The sequence below is a fragment of the Felis catus genome, chromosome A2 (genome assembly GCF_018350175.1).
Source record: "Felis catus isolate Fca126 chromosome A2, F.catus_Fca126_mat1.0, whole genome shotgun sequence".
Lineage (NCBI taxonomy): Eukaryota > Metazoa > Chordata > Mammalia > Carnivora > Felidae > Felis > Felis catus.
In genome coordinates, this window is record NC_058369.1 from 128,400,868 (window position 1) to 128,425,316 (window position 24,449).

At 40.6% G+C, this 24,449-nt stretch overlaps 1 protein-coding gene and 1 long non-coding RNA gene across 2 annotated transcripts in view; one reads left to right on the forward strand and one right to left on the reverse strand.

The window, feature by feature from the left end:
- LOC123383963 overlaps positions 1 to 24,449 on the forward strand; it is an 80,317-nt gene that overhangs the window by 42,414 nt on the left and 13,454 nt on the right. The gene's annotated exons all lie outside the window — the stretch shown is intronic.
- LOC111557442 lies at positions 10,685 to 17,123 on the reverse strand. Its single transcript, XM_045052621.1, is given in 5 exon segments — positions 10,685 to 12,049; positions 12,051 to 12,792; positions 12,794 to 15,935; positions 15,938 to 16,189; positions 16,222 to 17,123. Coding segments are annotated over 5 exon segments (5,079 nt in total). The 5' UTR covers positions 16,793 to 17,123; the 3' UTR covers positions 10,685 to 11,677.

Sequence of the window (24,449 nt, forward strand, 5' to 3'; positions counted from 1 at the left end):
TGAGACAATTAAAGGTAATAGGAAATGAGGTAGTAGTGATAGCATTTGGGGCTTGAAGGCAATAAATCTGGAAAAAATATATTATCAGTACAAAATATGCATAATTCATAGGGAAAGGCAATTGTTTAAAAATATATATAGAGATGTTCAGTGAGGTCCAACCTTTACAAAATTTCAGGATTATGTTAGCCCTAGATAAGACATGAACTGGATGTATCCTCTGATACTAAGAAGAATTTGACAACAATGTTTGATTAATATTGTGGACAGTTCTTTTTATCATAGGTTATCTCACAAAGGATTTTAGCAGGTGTCCATTTGAGGTTATCTTATGCCACTATTCAGCCATCCTAACTTTGCTATTAATTATCTTATAACCCAGTAAATCTCTGGTACTGGTGACCAAATTTTATGTATCCATAAGTGGAATTTTTAAATTTCTCCGTGAATTTTTCATTTGCTTTACAAGAGGTCTTTGCACATGACTTTATCAGCATAAATGGCTTAAGCATAATGACCTGAATAAGCTTTTTTTTTTGTCTTTTATGGTGGGTCTGTACTTTTATAAACATAACTTCTCAGATAGCATCAAACATCAAGCAATTTATATATTTGTTGTCCAATTTACATAGGAGTACCTGAGGAGGATAAGAATCATCTGTGTTTCCATCGTTCATTTCAAAGTCTTGAATTATGAAAACCTGTCAGCTATGTGATTATATTTAGCCTTTTATATTAATCAAATTGACATGCCCTACGAAGGGCCCTAAGTTTAGTCACTTGAGTTGATCCAGTAAGAAGCTGGATTCTGCAAGAGAATCTGCCGTCATTATTCAATAACGAGCCTTATATTTTCTGTCTTCATTTGTGAGGTAAGATGCATCTAGTAAGGATTTTATATGAGAATTTTTAAGTATGTTCTGAAAACATGTGGTTCTGTAACTAGAGAAACATAATCACTAGATTTTCTATCAAATAAGGATATTAAACTTGGTTAATTGAGAGATTAGATGTATGTTTAATATGGGAAAGAGAAGTATGAATATTTTATATTTATATTATATTTAATTAAATATTATATGTAAATAACATTTTTGGATGATTTCAGTTAGCAGTAGAGATTGTATGCATGTGATACATACAATTGTGATACATCATGTGATCAGCATGTGATACATCAAATGTGAAGAAGGTGATTTTAGCATGAAAAATGAATAGTTTTATTTTTCTTTAACTCAATTTTTTTGGAGCAGTTTTAGGTTCATAGCAAAATTGAGAGGTAAATGCATTGATTTTTCATATATCCCCTACCCCCACACATGCACAGCTTTCCCCATTATCAGTGTCCCCTACCATAGTAATATGTTTGTTATAATTGAGGAACCTGCATTGACACATCATTACCACCCAAGTCCATAGATTATATTAGGGTTTATTCTTGGTGTTGTACATTTATAGGCTTGTCATTAAATATATAATAACATGTATTCATCTAGAATTATACAGAGTATTTTCACTGCCCTAAAAATCCTTTAAGCTTTGCCTATTCATCCCTCCCTCCCCACTGCCCTCTGGCAACACTGATCTTTTTTCCTGTCTCCATACTTTGCCTTTTTCAGAATGTTACATAGCTGGAATCATACGATATGTAGCCTTTTTAGATTTATTTCTTTTATTTAGTAATATTCATCAAAGCTTCCTCCGTGTTTCTTCATGGCTTGATAGCTCATTTCTTTCTAGCCCTGAATTACTTTTCCATTGTCTGGGTGTATCACAGTTTATCCATTCACCTACTGAAGGACATCTTGGTTACTTCCAGCTGTTGGCAACTGTGATTAAAACTGCTATAAACATTCATGTATATGGGTTTTCATATGGACATAAGTTTTAAAGCTGAATAGTTTTTCTAATTTATCAGAGGCTGCACACTCTTTGTGACAAGGAGGATAAGCCTTTATTATAGCCTACTTAGGCTATAAGCAGTGGCCTTTGACGTGTGCCCCATTACTGAGTTAATGCCCTAGAGCATGGCCTAACCTTTCTCGTGCATACAAAAAGAGAGGTTATAATGATTTGGTAGGACCATATAAGTGGCTGTTGATGAGATATTTTGAGCTTACTTGAGCCTTTTTTGGTTTCTATGATCCATGGAGTAGTTCTGAGATGTTTGATTTAGTCACATTTTATAAGAGCATTCCAATTTCAGAAAATTTTGGTACCTGTTATTTACAATATCTGTTTAATATGAGAAATTTCCTTAATTGGCTTTAGTTGTTCATCTTGAGAAGTGTAGGATAATTTGTATAGTAATCTTCCCTTGATTAATGCCCTTCATTCAGTTGATAAATCATGGCTTAGAATGAAGTGTTGTTTTGTAGAGTTAGATTTTTCCTTAGAATCTTTTTGTCTCTTCTTAATTAACTTGATGGATATATAGAGTCAGTTTTTGAGTTTCAAGATTCAGGGACATCTACTTAATGGAAGATAGCTACTTAATGGAAGAATAAGTCCACAAAGGATGTGTATGTTCTTAAGAGTTTCTAACAAGACTTGGGAGAAGTGGGATAGATTTTCAGTGAATTCTTAGGTGTATAACTATCCAGATGAATTATTGATTTTCCCAGGAGAAGGCAAATAAATACTGACTTTTTTTTTTTTATCAATTTGGACTCTAATCAAAGCTGAGCATAGATACATAAATGTAAAGAATTCAGCCTCAAATGGCATGGAGGAGAATATGGTTTAGGTTGAAAGGAACAATCCAAATGACAGCCCTGCCTTAGTTTAAAGCTAGGTTCTCTTTTCTGCTTATTATGGATCTTTGATAAGAAATACAATTGCTGAGAAGTCTGCTTTGCTTGCTGTTTGCTACGAGCATTGTGAGGCCTTTCCTGAATGTAACCCGCTGTGTAGTAGAATGGGTTGTAAACCTTCCTAAATGTAGTCTGATATGTAATGGAATGAGTGATTGTACATAAACTAACCGGCATTTCTCGCTTCTGTAAACCTGCTTGCTTAGCACATTCCTCACCTAGCCTACCCCCTTCCCCCTTCCCCCTTTTTTCCTCCCGCCACAAGTAACGGACAAAGCCTTCCCGCCAAAGGACAGACAAAGGACGCCCAATCAGAGAACAACAAATGTCCTTACTTTAAAATCAACTAATCAGGCCCCTCATAATTTGAAACCTCCCCCTGTGCTATTTGTCTCTGTCTATAAAAACGCTGTACCAACCCTGATCGTGGCCTCTTGCGTCACCGGCGACGAGTGCGCAGAGGACCAGGTTCGAACCTGCAATAAACGACCCTTGCCGCTTGGCTTTGACTTACGACTCTGGTGGACTTTTGTGGGAGGTTTCGGAACTTCGGGCATTACAAGGTACTAATGGGAAATAAGGAAGTAGTGTTTTGTGAATTACTAACTGATTTTTTTTTTTTTAGGTAAAATTGGTGCATTTCTAGGTAGGGGCATAAAAAGATAGTTCATTGTGTATTAATCAGGTTATGACTAGTCCAAAACTGTTTGACTTCAGCTTAGGAGGGTATTGAAAACTTTAGGTAAAAGTTTGAAGAATAAATCTGGACACATAGAGGTTTACTGTAATTATTTTACCAATCTTTATAGATGTTTTTTGGCTCATAAGTTTTTGGAAAAAGCTATGTTTTTTAAATTTTGTAAATTTTAAAAAAAATGTTTATTCATTTTGAGAGAGAGGAAGAGAGAATGAGCAGGGGAGGGGCAGAGAGACAAAGGGAGAGAGAGCATACCAAGCAGGCTCTGCAATGTCCACGCAGAGCCTGACATGGGGCTTGATCTAATGAACCATGAGATCATGACTTGAGCTGACATCAAGTGTTGGACACTTAACTGAGCCACCCAGGTGTCCCTAAAAGTTTTTCATTCTAGTATAATTAACATATATTGTTATATTAGTTTCAGGTGTACAATATAGTGATTCAACAACTCTATACATTGCTCTCAGTGCTTATCATGATAAGTGTACTTTTAATCCCCTTGATCTATTTCACCCATCCCCTACCCACCTCATCTCTGGTAACCACCAGTTCTCTATATTTAAGTCTGTTTTGCTGTTTGTTTGTTTGTCTCTTTTTTGTTTGTTTTCTTAAATTCCATTTGAATGAAATCATTATGGTATTTTTCTTTCTCTGATTTATTTCACTTAGATTTATACTCTCTAGATCTATCCATGTTGCTGCAAATGGCAGGATCTTCTTTTTTATGACTGAACAGTACATTTTCTTTATCCATTCATCTCTTGATGGCCACTTAGGTTGTTTTCTTGTCCTGGCTCTTATGAATAATGCTGCAATGAACATGGGAGTTTTAGTATCTTTTTGAGATGCTGATTTCAATTCCTTTGAGTATATTTCTGGATCATATAGTTCTATTTGAAAAAATTTTTAGGAATCTTCGTACTGTTTTCCACAATGGCTGTGCTGATTTACATTCTCAGCAGTAAACAGAGATTGCCTTTTTTCCACATTGTCACCAACACTTGTGATCTTCTGTCTCTTTGATCATAATTACTCCAACAGGTGTTAGGTGATACTTCATTGTGGTTTTCATTTGGGAAATACTCTGAGGAATGGGTAACTTATATACAGCGCCAGGAGAAAGAGCAGAAAGAATAGCAGTAGTGTAATTTGTGGGTAACGATTAGTCCAGCTAGAGAAAAAAAAAAAAGATGTACAAGAGGGAAAAATTCAGTTTGGAATGAGATTTATTTTTCCCCTGTCTGCTAAAGAGTTGTTGAGAGTGTCTACATTGGAATCAGTGTTTTGTTTTTAGGCCCTTAGGATATTCATAAAAGAAAATTTGCCATAGGTTATTTGTTATTTTGTTTTACTTCTTTTCTAGAGTTCCTTTGAAGTGTATTATTTTTTAGCATAAATTCTGCCAGAAGGAAGTCACACCTTTAATGTAGAGATGAATCCATGATAAAAAAGTAAGAGAGTCTACCAGGATGAGTCTACTACATGTACTTGTGAATGGTATCTTGACTTCCCTAATCAAGTAGAGGATGTGATCAATGCCTCAATGATTGTTGACCTCAGAATATTGACTAACCAAAGTAGCTTTTTTTCATAATTTGCTCTCATGAAGGTTTTATATAAGGAAACCTGAAGCAAAATTTAACCCATTATCTTCCTTATTTATCACTGTTCTAATAGACCTATAAACATTTGACATGTAAAACTGCCTTCCATGTAGTGTTGATTTTATGTATAGTTTTTAAACACTAATACAGTGTTTAAAATTTTATAGTGAAGTCATCTATTTGCATTTTAATTCCCATGTATTTTATACCTTTTTGGTATTCTTGATACAAAGAAAAATATATGTGTGTGTGCTCACATTGGTTCTTTTCTCCATCAACTCTCCTTAATTCTCTTATGAATTCTCCATCACATAAATGAATTGCCCTTAGGTATAATATATATGGGAAGTTTCTGAGATCTTCCTATATCTCTCTGAATCCCAGACCCTTGACTTTTGGAAAGCTATTAACTATAGAATCTGTTGATCATCACCTAATAATCTGGTCTCCTTGTTTTCTGAAGTAAACTAGGCATTTTCTGCCAGAGAAATGAGACCATTTTTATCACATTATTTTTATTGTCCCCTTTTTTTCTAACTTAGGTAATTTTTGGGGAAATTCATCAAGTGGTAGCAAGTGATTTTAAATTACATTTATGAATTTCTAATAACAGATATGACCTATAGTATGTATTTAGAATTCCAAAATCTTGATTTTGCTTGGAGACTGTTTTTACTATGTTTGCTTCTTAACTAAATCTTTTTCAAACCCCAGTGATCTCAACATGCTTCCAAATCTTCAGAGGGTCGTCTCTATTTAAGGTATAGAATTTCACAACATTGCAGTTCTTTATATCTCTGTTGGGTATCTTCCAGTGACATTTCATCAGACGATATTTTATGACTGTTCCATTGTCCCACGTGATCAATAGTGGGTCTTGTTTCTAACAACAGTAAGTCTAGAATGTGAGGGTCTTTGACTCACCACTATCATATTAAAGAAACAATCAGTTCATTATTTTTGCTAGCTTATTTTTGAACTCTTATTTCTTCTGTGATTTATGTATGCTTACTACATTTAAATGGAGAAACTTCAAAGATAGTTTATCTCTTCTTAAGGGAAAAGAAAAATATTTTAAAGTGTCCCCCCCCCCCCACTCCCCGGGACGCCTGGGTGGCTCAGTTGGTTAAGCATCCGACTTCGGCTCAGGTCATGATCTCACGGTTTGTGAGTTCGAGCCCCGTGTAGGGCTCTGTGGTGACAGCTCAGAGCCTGGAGCATGCTTGGGATTCTATGCCTCCCTCTCTCCCTGCCATCCCTCCACTTGTGCTCTGTCTCTCTCTCAAAAATAAATAAAAAATGTAAAAAAAAAAAGTGTCCCCCAGTTTTTTTCTGAAGGCAAAATCAGCAAAGTATAAAAAAATGAAATACCTGATGTCACCAGAATTCATATATAGACATAGCAGTATTTTCAGCTATAAGGTAAACATAGAATCAGATTATATTTATTGGTATTTCCTGGGGGAAAAAAAAACAAACTTAAGGACCCTTGAATTATGGAGCAAAATTTGATTGTTTCATGAACTAAAGGACCAGATTTAATGCCATCTAAATATATGGTGATCTGTGATAAGTGAAAGCTCACAGAATATCACATGAGAAAATCTTCAAATTGTGGTTTTTGTTTCAAGATTGAAATACTAATTTCTCCTCCTGTCTCACCCATACCCAAACTACCTTCTCCATGGCCTCTTCTTCCTCTATCCTCTTTTGAAGCTCTTTTTTCTAGGATCTCCAATAGCCTCTTAATTGCCCAATTTAGAGATTTCAGTGCATTTGATGTCTTCTAAGTTTTCTCAGCTGCATTTCATATTTTTGACATCATACTTTTTATTGCAATTCTTCTGTGCTTTCTAAGGCACAGTATTTTGCTTGTAATCTTGTCACCACTCTGCGATTCTGTGCTTGCCTTTCTTATTACTTATATCGTCTCACTGAATCATTTCATCCATTCCTATCACTTCAAATACTCTGTAGAAGCAGAAGGCTACTAATTCTCCATTTCCCTCCAGACATGTTATGTGAATTTTGGACTGTTATCATCAACTCCAGTTCTGGCTGGGATCATATACATCACATGCTGAACTCAAAGGCTTTGCTCCATAAGCATTTCTTCACATAGTCTGATTTCAGTTAAGAGAACCATTAACCACTTAAATTCTGAAGTCTGAAACTGCATATTCCAGATTTATCTTCATCATCAAGCTCCCCCCCCCCCCCGGGAACCATTTCATCTTTTTTTAAATCCCTTATTTCTCATTTCTCATTGTGTATTAGTTTCCCAGCTAGTGGCTTTCTCTAGTTTTATGCAGTCCATTTTCACAATCATAGCAGAATAATCTTTCAAATATCAAATGAGTAATTCATCTTAAATTGAATTTGATGTATAAAATATCCGTTGGTTTTCTTAAAATTGTAAGCCAGTTGCTCCACATCTATTAAATATTCCATATTCAATTTGTGATGTCTGTAGTATTGTGTAATCAATTCTTACAGTTAATTTAATATAGTTTTTCACATAGGAATGGGGATAACTCATTTTCAGTGGGTGAAAATAAGGGAAATCAGGAGAATTCTTTTTGTTTTCCTGTTCATTTTTATAACCTTGTTATGTATTTCCCAAAATAATGTATAGATAATCTTGTTCTCTTTCTTGCTTACCAACAAAGACTTTGCCATTGCTGACACCTGTGCTTTAAAAGATCTTTTAGATATGTGTTATATTTATCTAAAACAGTGTTTTACCTGTCATTTGACATTTAAAATAACTGAGAATCAACCCACAGTTTTAATTAGAATTGTCACATAAATACATGCTATCCTCAACTCAGGCTACTAGCAGTAATTTATTTGTGAAGCTAAATGATAAATTGAAAAGAAAATTGCAAAGCATTCCAAAAAATAGATGCTGGTTGGATGTTTCATTCATAGTATAATTATTGAGATTGCTTTATAGTCATATCTTTCAGTGTCTACCTGAGAAATGTTGGATGGAATATTAATTTTTTGAGACATCACATGTGTAAAAATGGTTTTATCTACACTTAGCTGATAGTTTGGATATATATTTTGGTTCAAGAAATAATTTTTTCTCAGAAATTTCAAAGTATCATTTCTCCCAGTTGTGGTAAGGTAGAATTCTAAAGTGGTGCCCTAAGACCTTTAGCCAAAACCCCCCACCCTCAATATCTGATCACTCTCCTCAGCCCCTACCATCTCTGAGGTGATATCTGATCACCATGGCCTTCCTTCAGCAAGAATCCTGTCATGTCGGGTTAGCCAGAGTCCCCCTTTACTGATGATATTTCCTCTTAGTAATTTTCCATCCGTTCACCCCCACCCAACTCCTTGGCTATAAATTCTCGCTTTCCTTGTTGTATTTGGAGTTGTGCCCAATCTTTCTCCTGTACTGCCAAACCCCATTCAAGTGCTCTCTACATCCATCAGGATAGTGCTGAATAAACTATGCCTTACTGATTTGACAAGTGTTGTGAATAAACATTTTCTTTGACAACACTATCTCTTAGTTATTTAATCAAACACTAAGTACTGCCACAAAGGAATTTTGCTGATGTGCTTAAGGTCCAAATCAGTTGACTTTAAGACTGGGAGATTGTTCGATGGTCCTGACCCAATCAAACGAGTCCTTTAAAAGCAGAGTTTTCTTTAGATGGTCACAGATGAGGAAGCCAGATATTTGAAGTATGAGAAGTTTTCATTGCACTGTTGCTGTTTCTAAGATGGTAGAGGCCATGTGGTAAGGAATGGGGGTGGTCTGTAAGAATTGAGAGCAGTCCTGGGATGGCAACTAACGAGGAAACAAGGACCACAGTACTACCACCACAAGAAACTGAATTCTCCCAGCAGTGAGCCTGGAAGCAGATTTTTCCCATTTGCCTTCAAATGAGAACTCAGCTCACCTGACACCTTTCTTTTTCTTTTTCTTTTTCTTTTTCTTTTTCTTTTTCTTTTTCTTTTTCTTTTTCTTTTTCTTTTTCTTTTTCTTTTTCTTTTTTTTTAAAGTTTATTTTTGAGAGAGAGAGAGACAGAGAGACAGAGAGACAGTGTGAGCTGGTGAGGGGTAGAGAGAGAGGGAGACATAGAATCTGAAGCAGGCTCCAGGCTCTGAGCTGTCAGCACAGAGCCCGATGGGGGGCTCAAACTCGCAAACCATGAGATCATGACCTGAGCCAAAGTTGGACCCTTAACTGACTGAGCCACCCAGGCGCCCCTTACCTGACATCTTTCTATATTCAAGTGTATTTGGGAAATCTGAAACCGTTTTAACCTAAATTATGATACCTAAATTTGTCTTCCACAGGGAGACTTTTAGGATCTTCTTTTTGACCCAAATTTGTTTGAAATTGCTAAATCATATATTTTTTTTTAAATTTTTTTTTCAACGTTTATTTATTTTTGGGACAGAGAGAGACAGAGTATGAACGGGGGAGGGTTAGAGAGAGAGGGAGACACAGAATCAGAAACAGGCTCCAGGCTCTGAGTCATCAGCCCAGAGCCTGACGCGGGGCTCGAACTCACGGACCGTGAGATCGTGACCTGGCTGAAGTCGGACGCTTAACCGACTGCGCCACCCAGGCGCCCCTAAATCATATATTTTAACAAGAATCTGTTTCCATCTTTTTTTTGGATACATGGTAAGCTTTTTTTATAATGAAGAAAAGTGTTTTGGCCCAGTAAAATTTTCATGAATCACATTTTCATTTTGTCCCCTACTATTTTCCCTGTAATGCCTATACAGAACTCCCATTGTTCATATGTTGGACATACTTGATCAATGAACCGATTTTCATATATTTTCTCCAATATTTTATTTCCTCTTCTTAATGTTCTTTTTTCCTACTTTATTTAATCAGTTTCATTTTCTAACACTTATTCTCATTTCAGCTATCATATTGTCCATTGCCGTGATCTCTTTTTTCCCTCTGATTTTCAGTTTGTATAGTATTCAGTTACTGTTTTGTGGGTATTCTCTTTATTCACGGAGAATATTAACGTGTGTGTGTGTGTGTGTGTGTGTGTGTGTGTGTGTGTGGTTTTAAGCCTTCTCCACAAGTTTGTCTTTGCTGCAGGCTTCTTACTTCTGTTTATGGTGTCTGTCTGCATCTTTCATTTCAGAAGACTTCTTAGGATATGTAATGCTTCTTGGCTTTCTGCTCATACATGAAAGTATTACATGTGATGGAATTATCATCTGAGGGTTTCACCGTAGGGTGAACCAGCAGGGCTGTTTCATTGGAAAACTTCCATTATCATAATCTGTAAATCTTTTCTCTGATGCCACAGAGAGGAATCTTCCAATCATTGGGAGAAGACTATAAGCCTTACTCTTATGACTGTGGCAAACAAATTACCTGGCCAGATCTCCAGGAATAGAATGAAGAAAGAGAGATATAGTCTTGATACTCCATATATATATATATATATATATACACACATAACCATATATAAACTTTCATTAGTTCTGTTATCCATATAGCTGTTAGGAGCCAAGCTCCTAAGCCCTATGGAATGAGAGTTGGCGCAAAGAACCACACGGCACTCCGACGTCGGCAGAGAGTCTTTACTGGTGCACCAGGGCTCCCCAGTGTTGGAAAGCGGGAGAGCCCCGATAAACGGGGTCACAGGTCTTTTATGCTATTTTGAGTCTTATTTGCATACAGGCTGGTGGTAGGCTCTCTGCTCGGTGATGGTTAGGGTTGTGGGTAGTTTCGTCCCGGGGAAGCTTGGGAAATGAAGTTTCTTTTGGCTGATGCAACTTGGAGCCCGGGCTGCGAAGCGGCTAGGGACCTTCCGGTTAGGGTTGGGCGCGTAAGCAAGATTACTATGGTTGGGCGCGTAAGCAAGATTACAGAAGCGAGAGGAAAGCGGTTATCTATGTAGCAGCCTGTACAGCTCCCCCGGGGTCCAGATGTCTAACCGCAGAAATCCTGTTTGTTAACTAGTGGGAGTACAGGCTCTGCGAGTGAGGCGTTTACAAAGTTGAAGGTAGGGTGGGGGTGTTTTAGTAAGCTAGACCAGGGGTCTCTCATTCCCCCATTTTCTTTTGGCATCGAATGAAACCTTTCATTCAATTGTATCTGGCCTTTCTGCATCAAATTGTCTTAGTTGGTGGTACTGTTGGGTTAGAACCAAGGCCTGGATGACAGAGAGTCTTTCTCTTATGAACTGTACCAAGCGGTTAAGGATGCAGGGTCCGAACACCAGTATTAATAGTAGGAGTATTAAGGGGCCCATGAGGGAGGAGACTAAAGTGGTAAACCAGGGGGATATCCCAAGTGTCTAGTCCAGCTGCCAGCTGGCAAAAATCAGGGGTAAGTGGGGGCCACCAAGTGTTAAGCGCATGGTTACCTTGGACCTCCCAGACAACTTCCCCACTCTGGGAGTAGATTTGCCAAGTCAAGGTGTAAACCTGATGTGGGTTCCCCTCTTTGACAATTTTAGCTCCAATTCCCGCCCCCAAGCTTGTGAGGACCCACAGAAAGACCATTCCTGCTGGGGGTTTCATTTTGGGTTCGTGCAGGGACAGGGTGGATTAGCAGTCAGACACGGGAGAGTCTTATCTTAAGAGGGTTCTCCGAACGGTGGAGCTTCCAGGTTTTGGGAGTTTCTGGTCCAGGGGTTTTTGGGGCTGCTTTGGCGTGCGATGCGTGAATCCAGGCGGCAATCCCGTCAACCTTTATGGCGGTGGGCGTGGTCAGCAGGACGATGTAAGGTCCCTTCCAACGAGGCTCCAATCCTTGAGAGCGGTGCCGCCGGACATACACGGAGTCTCCTACCTGAAATGGGTGGCTAGTTTGTGGATGTCCTGGCCGATACAGTTCGGCCAGGGGTGTCCAGATTTGGGCCTGCACCGCTTGCAGCCCTTTTAGTCGGGCTTGTAAATCAGTCTTAGGATCGGAGGGGGAGAAGGAATTGAGCAAGGTTGACAAAAGGGGGGGGTCCCCCATAAAGGATTTCATATGGGGTGAGCCCGAAACGGTTGGGTGTATTTCTGGCTCTTAACAAGGCCAGAGATAGGAGGCGTCTCCAATCTTTTAAGCCAGTCTCTAAGGTCAATTTAGTAAGGGTCTCTTTTATTGTTCTATTCATTCTTTCTACCTGTCCTGAGCTCTGGGGCCTATATGCACAGTGTAATTTCCAATTAATCCCCAGTGTCCTGGCGAGCCCCTGACTTACCTGGGAAACGAAGGCCGGCCCGTTATCTGACCCGATTACCTTGGGAAGTCCAAATCTGGGGAAGATTTCTTCTAAAATCTTCTTGGCTACCACGTGTGCCGTTTCTTGTCGGGTGGGGTAGGCTTCTACCCATCCTGAAAAGGTGTCTACAAACACTAATAAGTACTTATACCCCGCATAGTGAGGCTTTACTTCAGTAAAGTCTATTTCCCAATAGACTCCTGGGCGGTTACCACGAGTCCGTTTTCCTTCTGGCACTCGGGTAGCCCCAGCGTTTACCTGTTGACAGACCTTACAGGCGGAGGTCACCTGTTCTATGAGGGTGCCTGCCTTAGGGATTAAGAAGTCAGTTTTTTCAATCAGTGACTTCAGCTTCCGATTACTTAAATGTGTCCAGGCGTGCATTTGTTGGATCATTGCCAGGGCTTCCTTTCGGGGAAGGACTATCTTTCCTTTTTTTTCCCCAGTCTTTAGTGTCCTGATTCAGTATAGCCCCTATGGCCTTTGCCTCTTCCTGGTCTTCTGGGGTGTAAGCATATTTGTTGGTCGTAAGATCGGTTTCTTCAAGTTTTGTGGTCAAGGTCAACGTTTCTGCCACAGCGACTTGCCTGGCTACTTGGTCTGCCTGTCTATTTCCTGTTGCAATTGGGCCTTGTCCTTTCTGATGCCCGGGGCAATGAATTATGGCTACTCTTCGAGGAAGAAAAAGGGCCTTTAATAATGCAATGATTTCAGCTTTGTTTTTAATTTCTTTTCCTTCTGAGGTTAGTAGGCCCCTTCTTTCATAAATACTCCCATGTGTATGAGCCGTTGCAAAGGCATATCGGCTATCTGTGTATATGTTAGCCTTTTTCCCTTCGGATAGCTCTAGGGCCTTGGTGAGCGCTATCAGCTCAGCCTTTTGGGCAGACGTGCCAGGAGGTAGTGATTGTGCCCATATGATGTGGTGGCCATCTACTACCGCTGCTCCCGCCCTCCGGGTACCTGAGTCGATGTAACTGCTCCCGTCCGTATACCAAGAGTGATCCGCATCTGGGAGCTCTTGATCTTTAAGATCTTCCCGTGTCCCATGGGTCTCAGCCAGTACTTGCCGGCAATCGTGTGCGCTCTGTTGGTCTTCCGGTGCCGGTAGCAACGTGGCAGGGTTCAAGGTAACCGGAGGTCCAAATTGGATGCGGTCTGTGTCCAGTAGGAGGGCCTGGTAGTGAGTTAGGCGTGCGTTGGTTATCCATCGGTCCGGTGGCTGCCGCACTACGGCCTCTAAAGCATGCGGGGTGATAACAGTTAGTGGCTGTCCAAGGGTTAATTTGGCAGAGTCCTTGACCAGCATAGCAGTGGCTGCCATGACACGAAGACATGGGGGCCACCCCGCTGCCACAGGGTCCAACTTTTTGGACAGGTATGCTACTGGTCTCTTCCAGGGCCCTAATTTTCGGGTTAGAACTCCTTTGGCAATTCCTTGTTTCTCGTCTATGAAGAGGGTAAAGGGCTTGGAGGTGTCTGGCAACCCGAGAGCCGGGGCGGAAAGGAGGGCCTCTTTTAGGGCCTCAAAGGCTGACTGATGTTTTTCCTGCCAGGTGAAGGGTGCACTCTCTTTCGTGAGGGCATAGAGGGGGGCGGCTAGCTCAGCGAACCCAGGTATCCATAAGCGACAGAACCCAGCAGTTCCCAGGAATTCACGTACCTCTCTGGGGCTCTGGGGTGGCGGAATGCGAGCCACAGTTTCTATTCGCCCAGGGGTGAGCCATCTTTTCCCCTCACTCAGTATGTACCCCAGGTAGGTTACCTTGGTTTGGCAAATCTGGGCCTTCTTGGCGGATGCCCGGTATCCTTTTTCTCCTAATTCCCGGAGCAGATGTCTGGTACCTAGTATGCAGGCTTCTTTTGTGGGGGCGGCCAGAAGAAGGTCATCCACATATTGGAGTAGAGTTACTTCTGGATGTTGAGTCCGGAAGTCAGTTAGGTCCCTGTGAAGAGCCTCATCAAAGAGAGTGGGGGAGTTTTTAAACCCTTGGGGTAAGCGGGTCCAGGTTAATTGGCCTGAGATTCCTCTTTTAGGGTCCCTCCATTCGAAAGCAAACAGTTCTTGGCTCTGGGGGGCCAAGGGTAAACAAAAGAATGCATCTTTTAGGTCCAGTACTGTGTACCAGGTACGGTCTGGGCTCAGGGTGCTGAGCAAGTTATAGGGATTGGGGACCGTAGGATGGATATCCATAGTCCTTTTGTTGACCTCCCTTAAGTCTTGGACAGGCCTGTAGTCCCGAGTACCAGGTTTTTTCACTGGTAAGAGAGGGGTATTCCAAGGTGAGCGGCAAGGTCGCAGGACCCCAAGCTCTAGAAATCTGGTAATGTGTGGCTGAATGCCCATATGAGCCTCCTTGCTCATGGGATACTGCCTGATAGATACAGGCATTGCCGTGGGCTTTAGGTCAATTATGATTGGGGCCTGGCATTTGGCTCGACCGAGCCCTCCCGTTTCTGCCCAGGCCTGGGGAAAGTCCTGCAGCCAGGCTTCGAGGAGGTTAGTGGTGACCGGGGTTTCAAAAAGTCTGTGTTCGTCTTGTAAGGACACAGTTAAGACTTGGATAGGCTGGCCATCCTGGTTTAGCACTTGGGCCCCCGCTTTGGAGAAATGGATCTGAACTCCAAGCTTGGTTAGGAGGTCTCGTCCTAAAAGGGGGTATGGGCATTCGGGTACTACCAGAAAAGAGTGTGTCACTGTCCCTTGCCCTAAATCAACCGTACGGTAGTTAGTCCATTTGTGAATTTTTCTTCCTGTCGCTCCTTGAACCCAAGAGGTACGAGAGGACAGAGGCCCGTTTGCCTTGGTTAGGACCGAGTGCTGAGCTCCTGTGTCCACCAGGAAGGTGGTGGGATGCCCCCCTACAGATAAAGTTAGCCGGGGCTCGGGGGGGGCTCCAGAGCCCTGACGCCCCTACTCTCTCTCTTCGCCCAAGGTGAGTATGGGGGTAGATTTCTTTGAGTCTCTAAGGCGCTTAGGGCAGTCTTTGATTCAGTGCCCGCGCTCTTTGCAATAGGCACATTGGTCTTTTTCTATTTTGGGCCGCCTCTTCGTTTCCCCTGACTTTCCTGTTCTATTTTCTGTCACTACAGCTGCCAGGATTTTTGTTAGATGTTTATCTCTCTTTCGATCTCTTCGTTCCTCCCGTGCTTCCTGCTCTTTTGCTAGCCTAGCCTCCTTTTCTTCTGGAGTTTCCCTCTTGTTATATACCTTTTCTGCCTCCCTAACTAGTTCCTGCAACCCATAGGTTTGAATCCCATCTAGCCGTTGGAGCTTTCCTTTTATATCAGATGCTGCCTGATCTATGAACGACATGGCCACGGTAGCCTTATGTTCTGGAGCCTCGGGGTTAAATGGAGTATACATCCGAAACCCCTCTAGAAGCCGTTCCATAAAGGCTGCGGGGCTTTCCTCTTTTCCTTGAATTATGGTCCTTACCTTGGCCAAATTGGTGGGCCGTTTCCCTGCCCCCTTGAGACCCGCCAACAGAGCCTGGCGATAGATTCGGAGACTCTCCCTACCTGGAGCCGTTTCATAGTCCCAGTCCGGGCGGGTGAGGGGAAACCCCTCATCTATTTCGTTGGGGAGCTGGGTTGGAAAGCCTCCAGGAGAACTTGTTGCCTTTCCTCTGTAGTCAAAAGGACCTGTAGGAGCTGCTGGCAGTCGTCCCAGGTGGGCTGGTGTGTGAGGAGGATAGATTCTATCAGTGAGGTTAGGGCCTGGGGTTCTTGGGAAAAGGAAGGGTTATGAGTTTTCCAATTGTAAAGATCAGATGCAGAAAATGGCCAATACTGGATAGTCCGGTTGACAGTCCGGAGAGGAAACAGGGAAGATTGCCAAGTGGGAGGGCCGTTCGGGTCGTCTGATCGCCGGAGACGGAGGCGGGGGAAGAAATTGGGGAGGGGGAGGAGGAACTGGAGGCAGGAGGGGAAGTAGGGGCCACCGGGGTCAAGGCGGGGGCCAGGGGCGGATTATAGGGTGGAGGCTGTAAGAGGGGGTTGTAGGGCGGCGAGGACAAAGCGTCTAGGAGAAGAGGGTCCTTTTGGGACTTATCAGGAAGAACTGGTTTGGGCAGGTCTGAAGCTTGGGTTGAGGCACGGTCTTTTGAGGTTTTCAGGGGAAGAAGGGTAGATTGAGATAGGGGGCAGGAAGGGAGGAAGGGTTTCATCCATGCCGGAGGATTCCGAATGAGATCCTCCCAAGTGAGGATATAGGCTACTTGATCTGGATGACCTTGTGGTCCGGGATCCATTACCTTCGTCTTAACCTGTAATATAATAGAGAGGTCAAAAGTCCCGTCCCGGGGCCACCCTACGGATAGGGTGGGCCACTCTGATGAACAATAAGTTCGCCATCGACCTTTCCGAACCTCAAGGGAAAGATTGTGAGCTCTTGCTTGGACGTCCGAGAAATGAGTCAGAGTCAAAGTTAGAGGAGTAGTCAATGTCTGTCCCATGGCTGTGTCGTCCTGTCCTGTCCACGCGTCCACACCAGCACACTTACACACACATACACAAAGATGACTACAATGTCGACACAGACCAGACAACACAGACTAGACAACAACCAAGGAGCCGCGGCCAGTATTCAGATTCAGATGGCAGGGGAGGCCTGCCTACGGATTTGGGGAGTCTGACGAACTTGTCAGTTCTCCCCTACAAACACCACCGAGGCGTCCCTCGGGGCTGGGGTGTGAAGGTTCAGGACACGTCTGTCCTCCTTCAACACTCCTACTGAGGTGGCCGGCCGGCCTCAGAATTCACAGTTCAGAGACAAAACATAGAACACAATACCTGTGTGTAGACAAAGGCACAGAAGTCTGTCTTCAGTCAGTCCGTCAGTGGCCCGGGCCGGAGAGTCGTCCACCGACGGGGCCGGGGTTCTCTTGCCTTCCCTCGGGTTCCCGGCCAACGCACCAAATGTTAGGAGCCAAGCTCCTAAGCCCTATGGAATGAGAGTTGGCGCAAAGAACCACACGGCACTCCGACGTCGGCAGAGAGTCTTTACTGGTGCACCAGGGCTCCCCAGTGTTGGAAAGCGGGAGAGCCCCGATAAACGGGGTCACAGGTCTTTTATGCTATTTTGAGTCTTATTTGCATACAGGCTGGTGGTAGGCTCTCTGCTCGGTGATGGTTAGGGTTGTGGGTAGTTTCGTCCCGGGGAAGCTTGGGAAATGAAGTTTCTTTTGGCTGATGCAACTTGGAGCCCGGGCTGCGAAGCGGCTAGGGACCTTCCGGTTAGGGTTGGGCGCGTAAGCAAGATTACTATGGTTGGGCGCGTAAGCAAGATTACAGAAGCGAGAGGAAAGCGGTTATCTATGTAGCAGCCTGTACAGCTCCCCCGGGGTCCAGATGTCTAACCGCAGAAATCCTGTTTGTTAACTAGTGGGAGTACAGGCTCTGCGAGTGAGGCGTTTACAAAGTTGAAGGTAGGGTGGGGGTGTTTTAGTAAGCTAGACCAGGGGTCTCTCATAGCACCTCTGGCTGTTGTCTCCTAGTTCAGGAAGAAATTAATTCTCTAGAGAATATATTTTCTGTTCTGGCTGAGTGTGGGGTAGGACGTTTGCCAGTGGCCTGGTTTTTCTCAGTGGGGGAAAGGACTGTAGCAGGATCCTAGAGGGAGGTTGGAGTGAGAAAATTTTTTTCAACATGTTTTCCTGTTTGTGGCATCATTCTCATACTTCTTTCAGAGGTGTCAGAGTTTTAGGGGAATCCTGAAGTGCAAACCAAATTTCTTCTCACTTTGGACATCTCACTTGGGATTAGTTTTCCAATGTTCAAAGCCAGATGTCACTTATCCTTCTGATCACCATCACCTTCTCACCTGTACTTTGTTTTTACACATTTGTGGATTTAAAAAGTGTATTTTATTGTTTTAGTAGAGGTTAGAGATAAATATAAACCATCTATATTTTTAAATATTTATTTATTTATTTTGAGAGAGAGAGAAAGCGCGCTGGAGGGGCAGAGAAAGAGAGAGGGAGAGAGAGAATCCCAAGCATGCTCTATGTTGTGAGCACTGAGCCCAATGTGGGGCTCAAGCCCATGAACTGTGAGTTCATGACCTCAGCCAAAATCTAGAGTCAGATGCTCAACCGACTGAGCCACCCAGGTGCTCTATTATCAGTCATATTTTCAGAGAAGTAATTTTAAAAACATAAATTATGACATACCATATCTCTGCTCAAAATATATCAGTGGCGTCCTTTCCCATTAGAGTGGAGCACACAATTCTACTTGTGTGGCCCCGGCTGTCTGCTTTGTTGCCATATGTTGTAGCACTCTGCCTTGATCAGTATGCTTTAGATACTGACCTCTATTCTGTTCCTCTGTTATGTTTGATTTTTCCTACTTCGGAGTTTTTTACACTTTCCATTTCCTATACTTGGACTATTTATTTTCCCCTCGTACCCCTTCCCTACATTCTTCACCAGGTTAACTCTTATTCTCCACTTTAAATGTCATCTTCTCCAGGAGGCCTTTTCTAATCTCCCTATTTTAAGAACATTGTTTTGTTATATTACATGAGAGTCTGGTGCCTGACACAGTTAGCAATTATATCTTAGTGTGAATTCTTTTATGTCTGTCTGCCCTGTTTGTCTTTAACTTTCTGAAGAGAGGACCGCAGGTTTTATTGACCAGTGTATTGGTGAGAGCCTCTTGCAGTTACAGCTACATAATTAGCATTGGGTAAGTTTTCTTGAGCATATATATAAGCTGATGAATATGTGGAATTGGATCTTGCAGGCTGTGGGATTCCTAAGGAAAAGTGGGAGAACAGGTGAGAAGATGCTGAGAAGTGTGTGCCTGAACTTGCTTGTTGATGCACAAGAGAACTCTCAAATAGTTTCTGAAAAACGTAATTAAGTTGAAGGCTCTCCTGCCATACCCCTTTGAATATCATAGTTTTCTCTAGAGAATTTAAGTTATCCTCTTTTAGGTGTATAATTTTGAGCATGATGTATACATTCTTTAATTCTTAATTTTCTCATTTATAAAATGGGCATAATAGTGCCAATTTTAAGTACCTTGGTTTTTTCAAGATTGCTTAATATATACATGTAAATATACAAGTACTCTGCCTTGAATATATAGTTTCCCTCTTCATTTCCTCTGTGTTTTACATTGATTCGATATAAGGAACACAACTTTTTTAGATAGTGAAAGATGTAAAATAAGTTATCATGGAATACTGTGAAGTTTGCTTGTCTAGCTGCCTTGAAAATTAGAATAGACCTACCTGTAATATCTTGATTGACTAAGTCAGCCTGTGGATTAAATGAATTCTTGAGATCTTTTAGGCTTGCATGTTCTAAAGTAGGAGAGTAGTGTGCCTAGTACTAGGCATATTTCTCATGTAGAACAGCTTTATATACCAACAGCCATATGACTGTGATTGCTCTAAAAACTGGACCATTTTACAAGGCTTAAGGCATATTAGGGGAAAACAGAGTATCTGTATAGCTAAGAGGCAAAGTTGTATTTATCATGTCCTTGAAGGCAGGAGATTCTGTCTCATGTATTCTAGATTCATCAATATGTGGTGCATGCTGTGACATCCAATATTGGCTAACTTAGCTACTTTAGCTAACTTGAAATAAATTAATTGGCTAAAAGGAAAACTTCAGTGTTTTTTGTTGCTGTTGCTGTTATAGCAGGAAAGCATCTTGACATTCATTTAGATGGCCAGCTTTCTCAAGTCAATTTTATTTTTTCACTCAACAAATATTAGGTGATAATCTATTACATGTAAAGACCTATTAATTATTTAGTATAGAAAAATATCATTCCAGACTCATTGCTTGCTTTCTTTAAAGCTTGACTTCATAAGTTGTTAAGTTGTTATGAAAAGTAAAAATAGCCAAAGCTGACTAGAAAAGGAGAGGCCATATTCAACTGGAAAAATCAGTTAATCCTTTCTGGAGAAGGTGGCATTAGTGCTGCATACTGAAAGATGCTCATTAATTTGATAGCTGTAGATAAGGTCTGGTCTATATCATCAGTAGAGGTTCAGAGCATTTTCAAGGGATACCAAATAAATGAGCTTGACTACATAATTTAGTTCATGTAGGGTAGTTGTTGGAGTTCAGGTTAGAAAAGGGTTTCTGGGCAGCATCTCTCTGCCCCAACCTGGCAAAATTTCTACTTGTTCTATCAATATCAGTGTACTGTCATCTCCTGGAAAAATTGTACTTGGATTCCCTATACTACATTAAGTCCTCTTATACCTTTTGCCTACTGACTTCTTTTTAAAATGCTAACCTGCCTAGGGACCAGAATTGCAGGAGAAGCTTGGGCCTGGTAGCTGTAACAACTGACATATAGTGTATTAGATTTGGATTGTAATTCATGATCTACATAAAAGCCTGTTTCAATCATGTGATCTAAGTTGGTCTTTTTTTTTTACATGCAGCCTAATGAATTGATAGCGCTCAAAATGCTGCCATAAGTTTGGGTCAGTTTCTGAGTCATGTTACTGAAATGAATAACATAAAGAATGGCCTGTAGATTTTTTTGAGTCGCTTGAGAATTGAGTTCAAATGCTCGGAGTCCAAATAACCTTTAATGCTCCAGCATGTGCAAGGGATTTTCCATGCACTCGGTTAAATTGTTGTGTATAGTAGTGGGTAGGAAGGTTGGGGATATTTCTGAGCTCAATTGGATTAATAGATAGTGGTGATAGAGTCATGGAAGCCATTATCCTGACTATTTTTGGCATTTAGCAATTATAAAGTCTTAAACTCTGAGGTGAAAGGAAAACAAGTTTCTGTCAATTAGCTTATCTAGTCTATAAGCAAATAAACTGAATCGGGGACTTTCGGGAAGTCTCTGTTTGATGGAAAGGAGATGGAACTACAACTTTCCTGGAAGTCTGGTATGCTCAGCCAAGGCTCAGTAGGTCAGTTTTGCCAATGTCTGAAATGGGAAAAAAGTTGTGATCACTTAAGGAAAAAGAATAATGGCTTTCAGAGAGGACCATCCTAAGATCATATATTGGGCTTTCTTTTTGCTTCCAGTTTTTTGAATTATGATCATAAATGTGTATTGAACTTACCTGTTTAACCTTTTAATAAGTCGGAGAGGAAATCTTGAACAGTTTTATTCCTTAGGTAAAGGTTGAAATGAAATTGTTATGGTTTAGGTTTTTCAGAAGCCTAATTTATTTATACAGTCCTATCTTTAGAGGATTTTAATATGAATGTAACTGAGGTAGAAGATGGTATGGGATATATGTTTTGAAAACTGCCAGTTCTGTGATTTCTATTCAGCTGTGGGAAATGTCCTCATTCAGTTTCAGTGTTTGCTATTTTAATATGTTAAACCAAATCTTTATTTCAGTTTGTTATATTCCCCTTCTGATAATACCAACACATAAAGAAACTCCATAGTTTTTCATATAGAGTAACTTTATAACCTGTTTTTAAAAAATAATTTAATCACGTTAATTATTTCCATTGGCAAAGTTATAGAAAAAGTATCTCCCTGACTTTACCTATTTAAGAAGAGGGGCTATGACCACGTCGGGCTCTGTGCTGACGGCTCAGAGCCTGGAGCCTGCTTCAGATTCTGTGTCTCCCTCTCTCTCTCTGACCCTCCCCTGCTCGCACTCCGTCTCTCTCTCTCTCTCTCAAAAATAAATAAACATTAAAAAAAATTAAAAAAAAAAAAAAGAAGAGGGGCTATGAGACATTCTCTTCCATGGTATTGAAAAGCTCAATTTGAACTTGTTGCCTACTGCCTTGTGGGGGATAAGGAAGCAAAAGCTGATACTAACAATCACGTTTTCAGGAAATGTGTGTAAAGTTTGTTGCTTCCTGGGGAAAGAACAATAGAAATGAAATAAAAATGCCTTATTTCTAGGGATTCAACCCTTTAGGAAACTTTGTATTATTTTTTATTTTAGAAAAAATTTTTGCCTGGAGACTTTTTTTCTCTAATATATTAAATGGATGAAGCAGTATTGAAGCTAGTGGGAAAAGTGTTCCCTGAAAATGTAGAAACAACTATTTGAGTTAACATTTCTTTTTTCGGACACATGCACCTTGATGAAGATAATTTTTAGATTGAATTTAGGATTCAATGCTGCTAGTGTCGGGAATTTTTCTACCTGATGATTGCAGTTAGGACTGGTGGCATGTGGAAGCCTTGGTTAGAGTCTTGGTCTGTAGAAGTGAAGGAGTTGTACACACCATTTCGTAATCTATAAAAGCTGTCTCGTACTCTAACCTCGGGGACCTCCAGTTGTGTGAGCCCAGCTGACTTCGTACTTCTCAGGGATATTTTCATAACATTGAAAGGTTCTCTATAGCAGTTTGCTGAGATCAGGTTAAAGGATTATTTTTGAGAAGAAAAGTCATGGAAAAAAAAATAAGGTTGTTTATATACATTTAAAAAAGAAAGAAATAAAAGAGGTCTTTTTGAATTTCCTCCCTAGCTTTGTTAAACAATGTAGAAAGAGTGGTGGTGTTTTCCTTTTTAAAAAGGATATGGATAGTATCTTAATCTTATATACAGCCCTGTAAATATATTTATTTAAAAGGTATAAAAGTAGAATAATAGTTTTCTAAAACATTGGACTTTGCTATGATCTGAAAAAAAAATGACCTATATTTGATTAATTTTATATAAATGTTCTGCTTGTTTACCAAGAAGATATTTTTAGTTTTATAAATTTTACATCATCTTTTTTTTTGCACTCCTGAACGTGGTTGAACTGGTTGACATGGAGTTCTCAGGAAGGGCAAACTCCTTTTAGCATTAGTCTAAGAAAAATTTAATTAGAAATATGATATGCTGGTTGCAAAATAAATCCTACAATAAATTCCTGAGCTCATTGTGAAGGATTTTGAGTTATGGCTAATTTGAATAATCCAACCCAATTGGGAATTGCCTCTCACTGCTGTTTGTATGAAAAGAAAAGCAGCCTGTAGGAGCTGATATGTTTTTACTGGCACTTGAAGTAATTTCTAAATAAAAGGAAAGAAAGAGTTGCTGAGCACTTAGAATGAAAGATTTTCAGAAACATTTTTCTGAGATTTTTTTTTTTTTTTTTTTTTACATACTCATACCCCTTCTGCATCGATGCACTCCAGGCAGCTCAACATTAACAATTATGTGTTTTTCGAGCAGGACGAAATACAGGATGCCATAGACCTTCTTCCTGTAGCTCGCATGAGAGTGGGGACTGCAAGGAGGGAAAAATAGGAGGAGTGAGATGGAAGTTTGGAAAACAAGCTAATGGACATTATATAGATCAAGAGTCCTAGGCTTAAATGCCTTTGGGACTCTGTGAGTATCCTGGTGAGTTGGAGAGAACATACCTGATTTAAGTAGTCTCACCTTTAGAAATCTTGATATTATTGAACTGAATAAATCCAATCTCAGTGTTGCCAGAGTATGGGATTGCCAGTAAATGAATTATCTCCTCAGAGCTCAACACTCTTCTAAAGAAACAAAATATACACACTCAAAAATATAACTTTTAGTAATGTCTTCAACACATAAAAATTACCAACCAGATAAGCAATGAAAGAGGAAAATGTGACTCAAAATCAGGAGAAAAACTAATCAATAGAAGAAGATTCAGAAATGAAAGTTGGTGGGATAAGAATGCAGAGGTTTTAAAACAGCTTTAATAAATATGTCCAAAATAAATATAACGTATTATAAATACAGAGTTGGCTAAGGCAATCTACTTAGAAATAACTCCCTCAATAATGAAGCCAAAAGACATGTTGCCTAATGATGTCACCCAAAATAAAATGCATGCATTTAATGTGTGTGATTTGAAATATAGATACAAACTGTCTAAGAAACAAAAAATATTTTGGGCCTTCTGGCTCAGCTATGAAAGGTGTGTACAAATAAATTATCAGATACAATAACTCTATTTTAAAGGAAGCCTAGTTTTTTGTTGTTGTTTGAACACTTCAGCAGTGGTTTTATGACATCTACACATACAAACATGGGCACACAGAGATTTACCCTTTTTCTAGAGATACTGAATTAGGATATATGAAATATATTTGTTTCAGTATTTAAATATAGCATCCCTGTAGAAATTCTGATCTAAGGGAAAAAGTTGGTCATTAAAAAGATAGAGGAACAAAAATA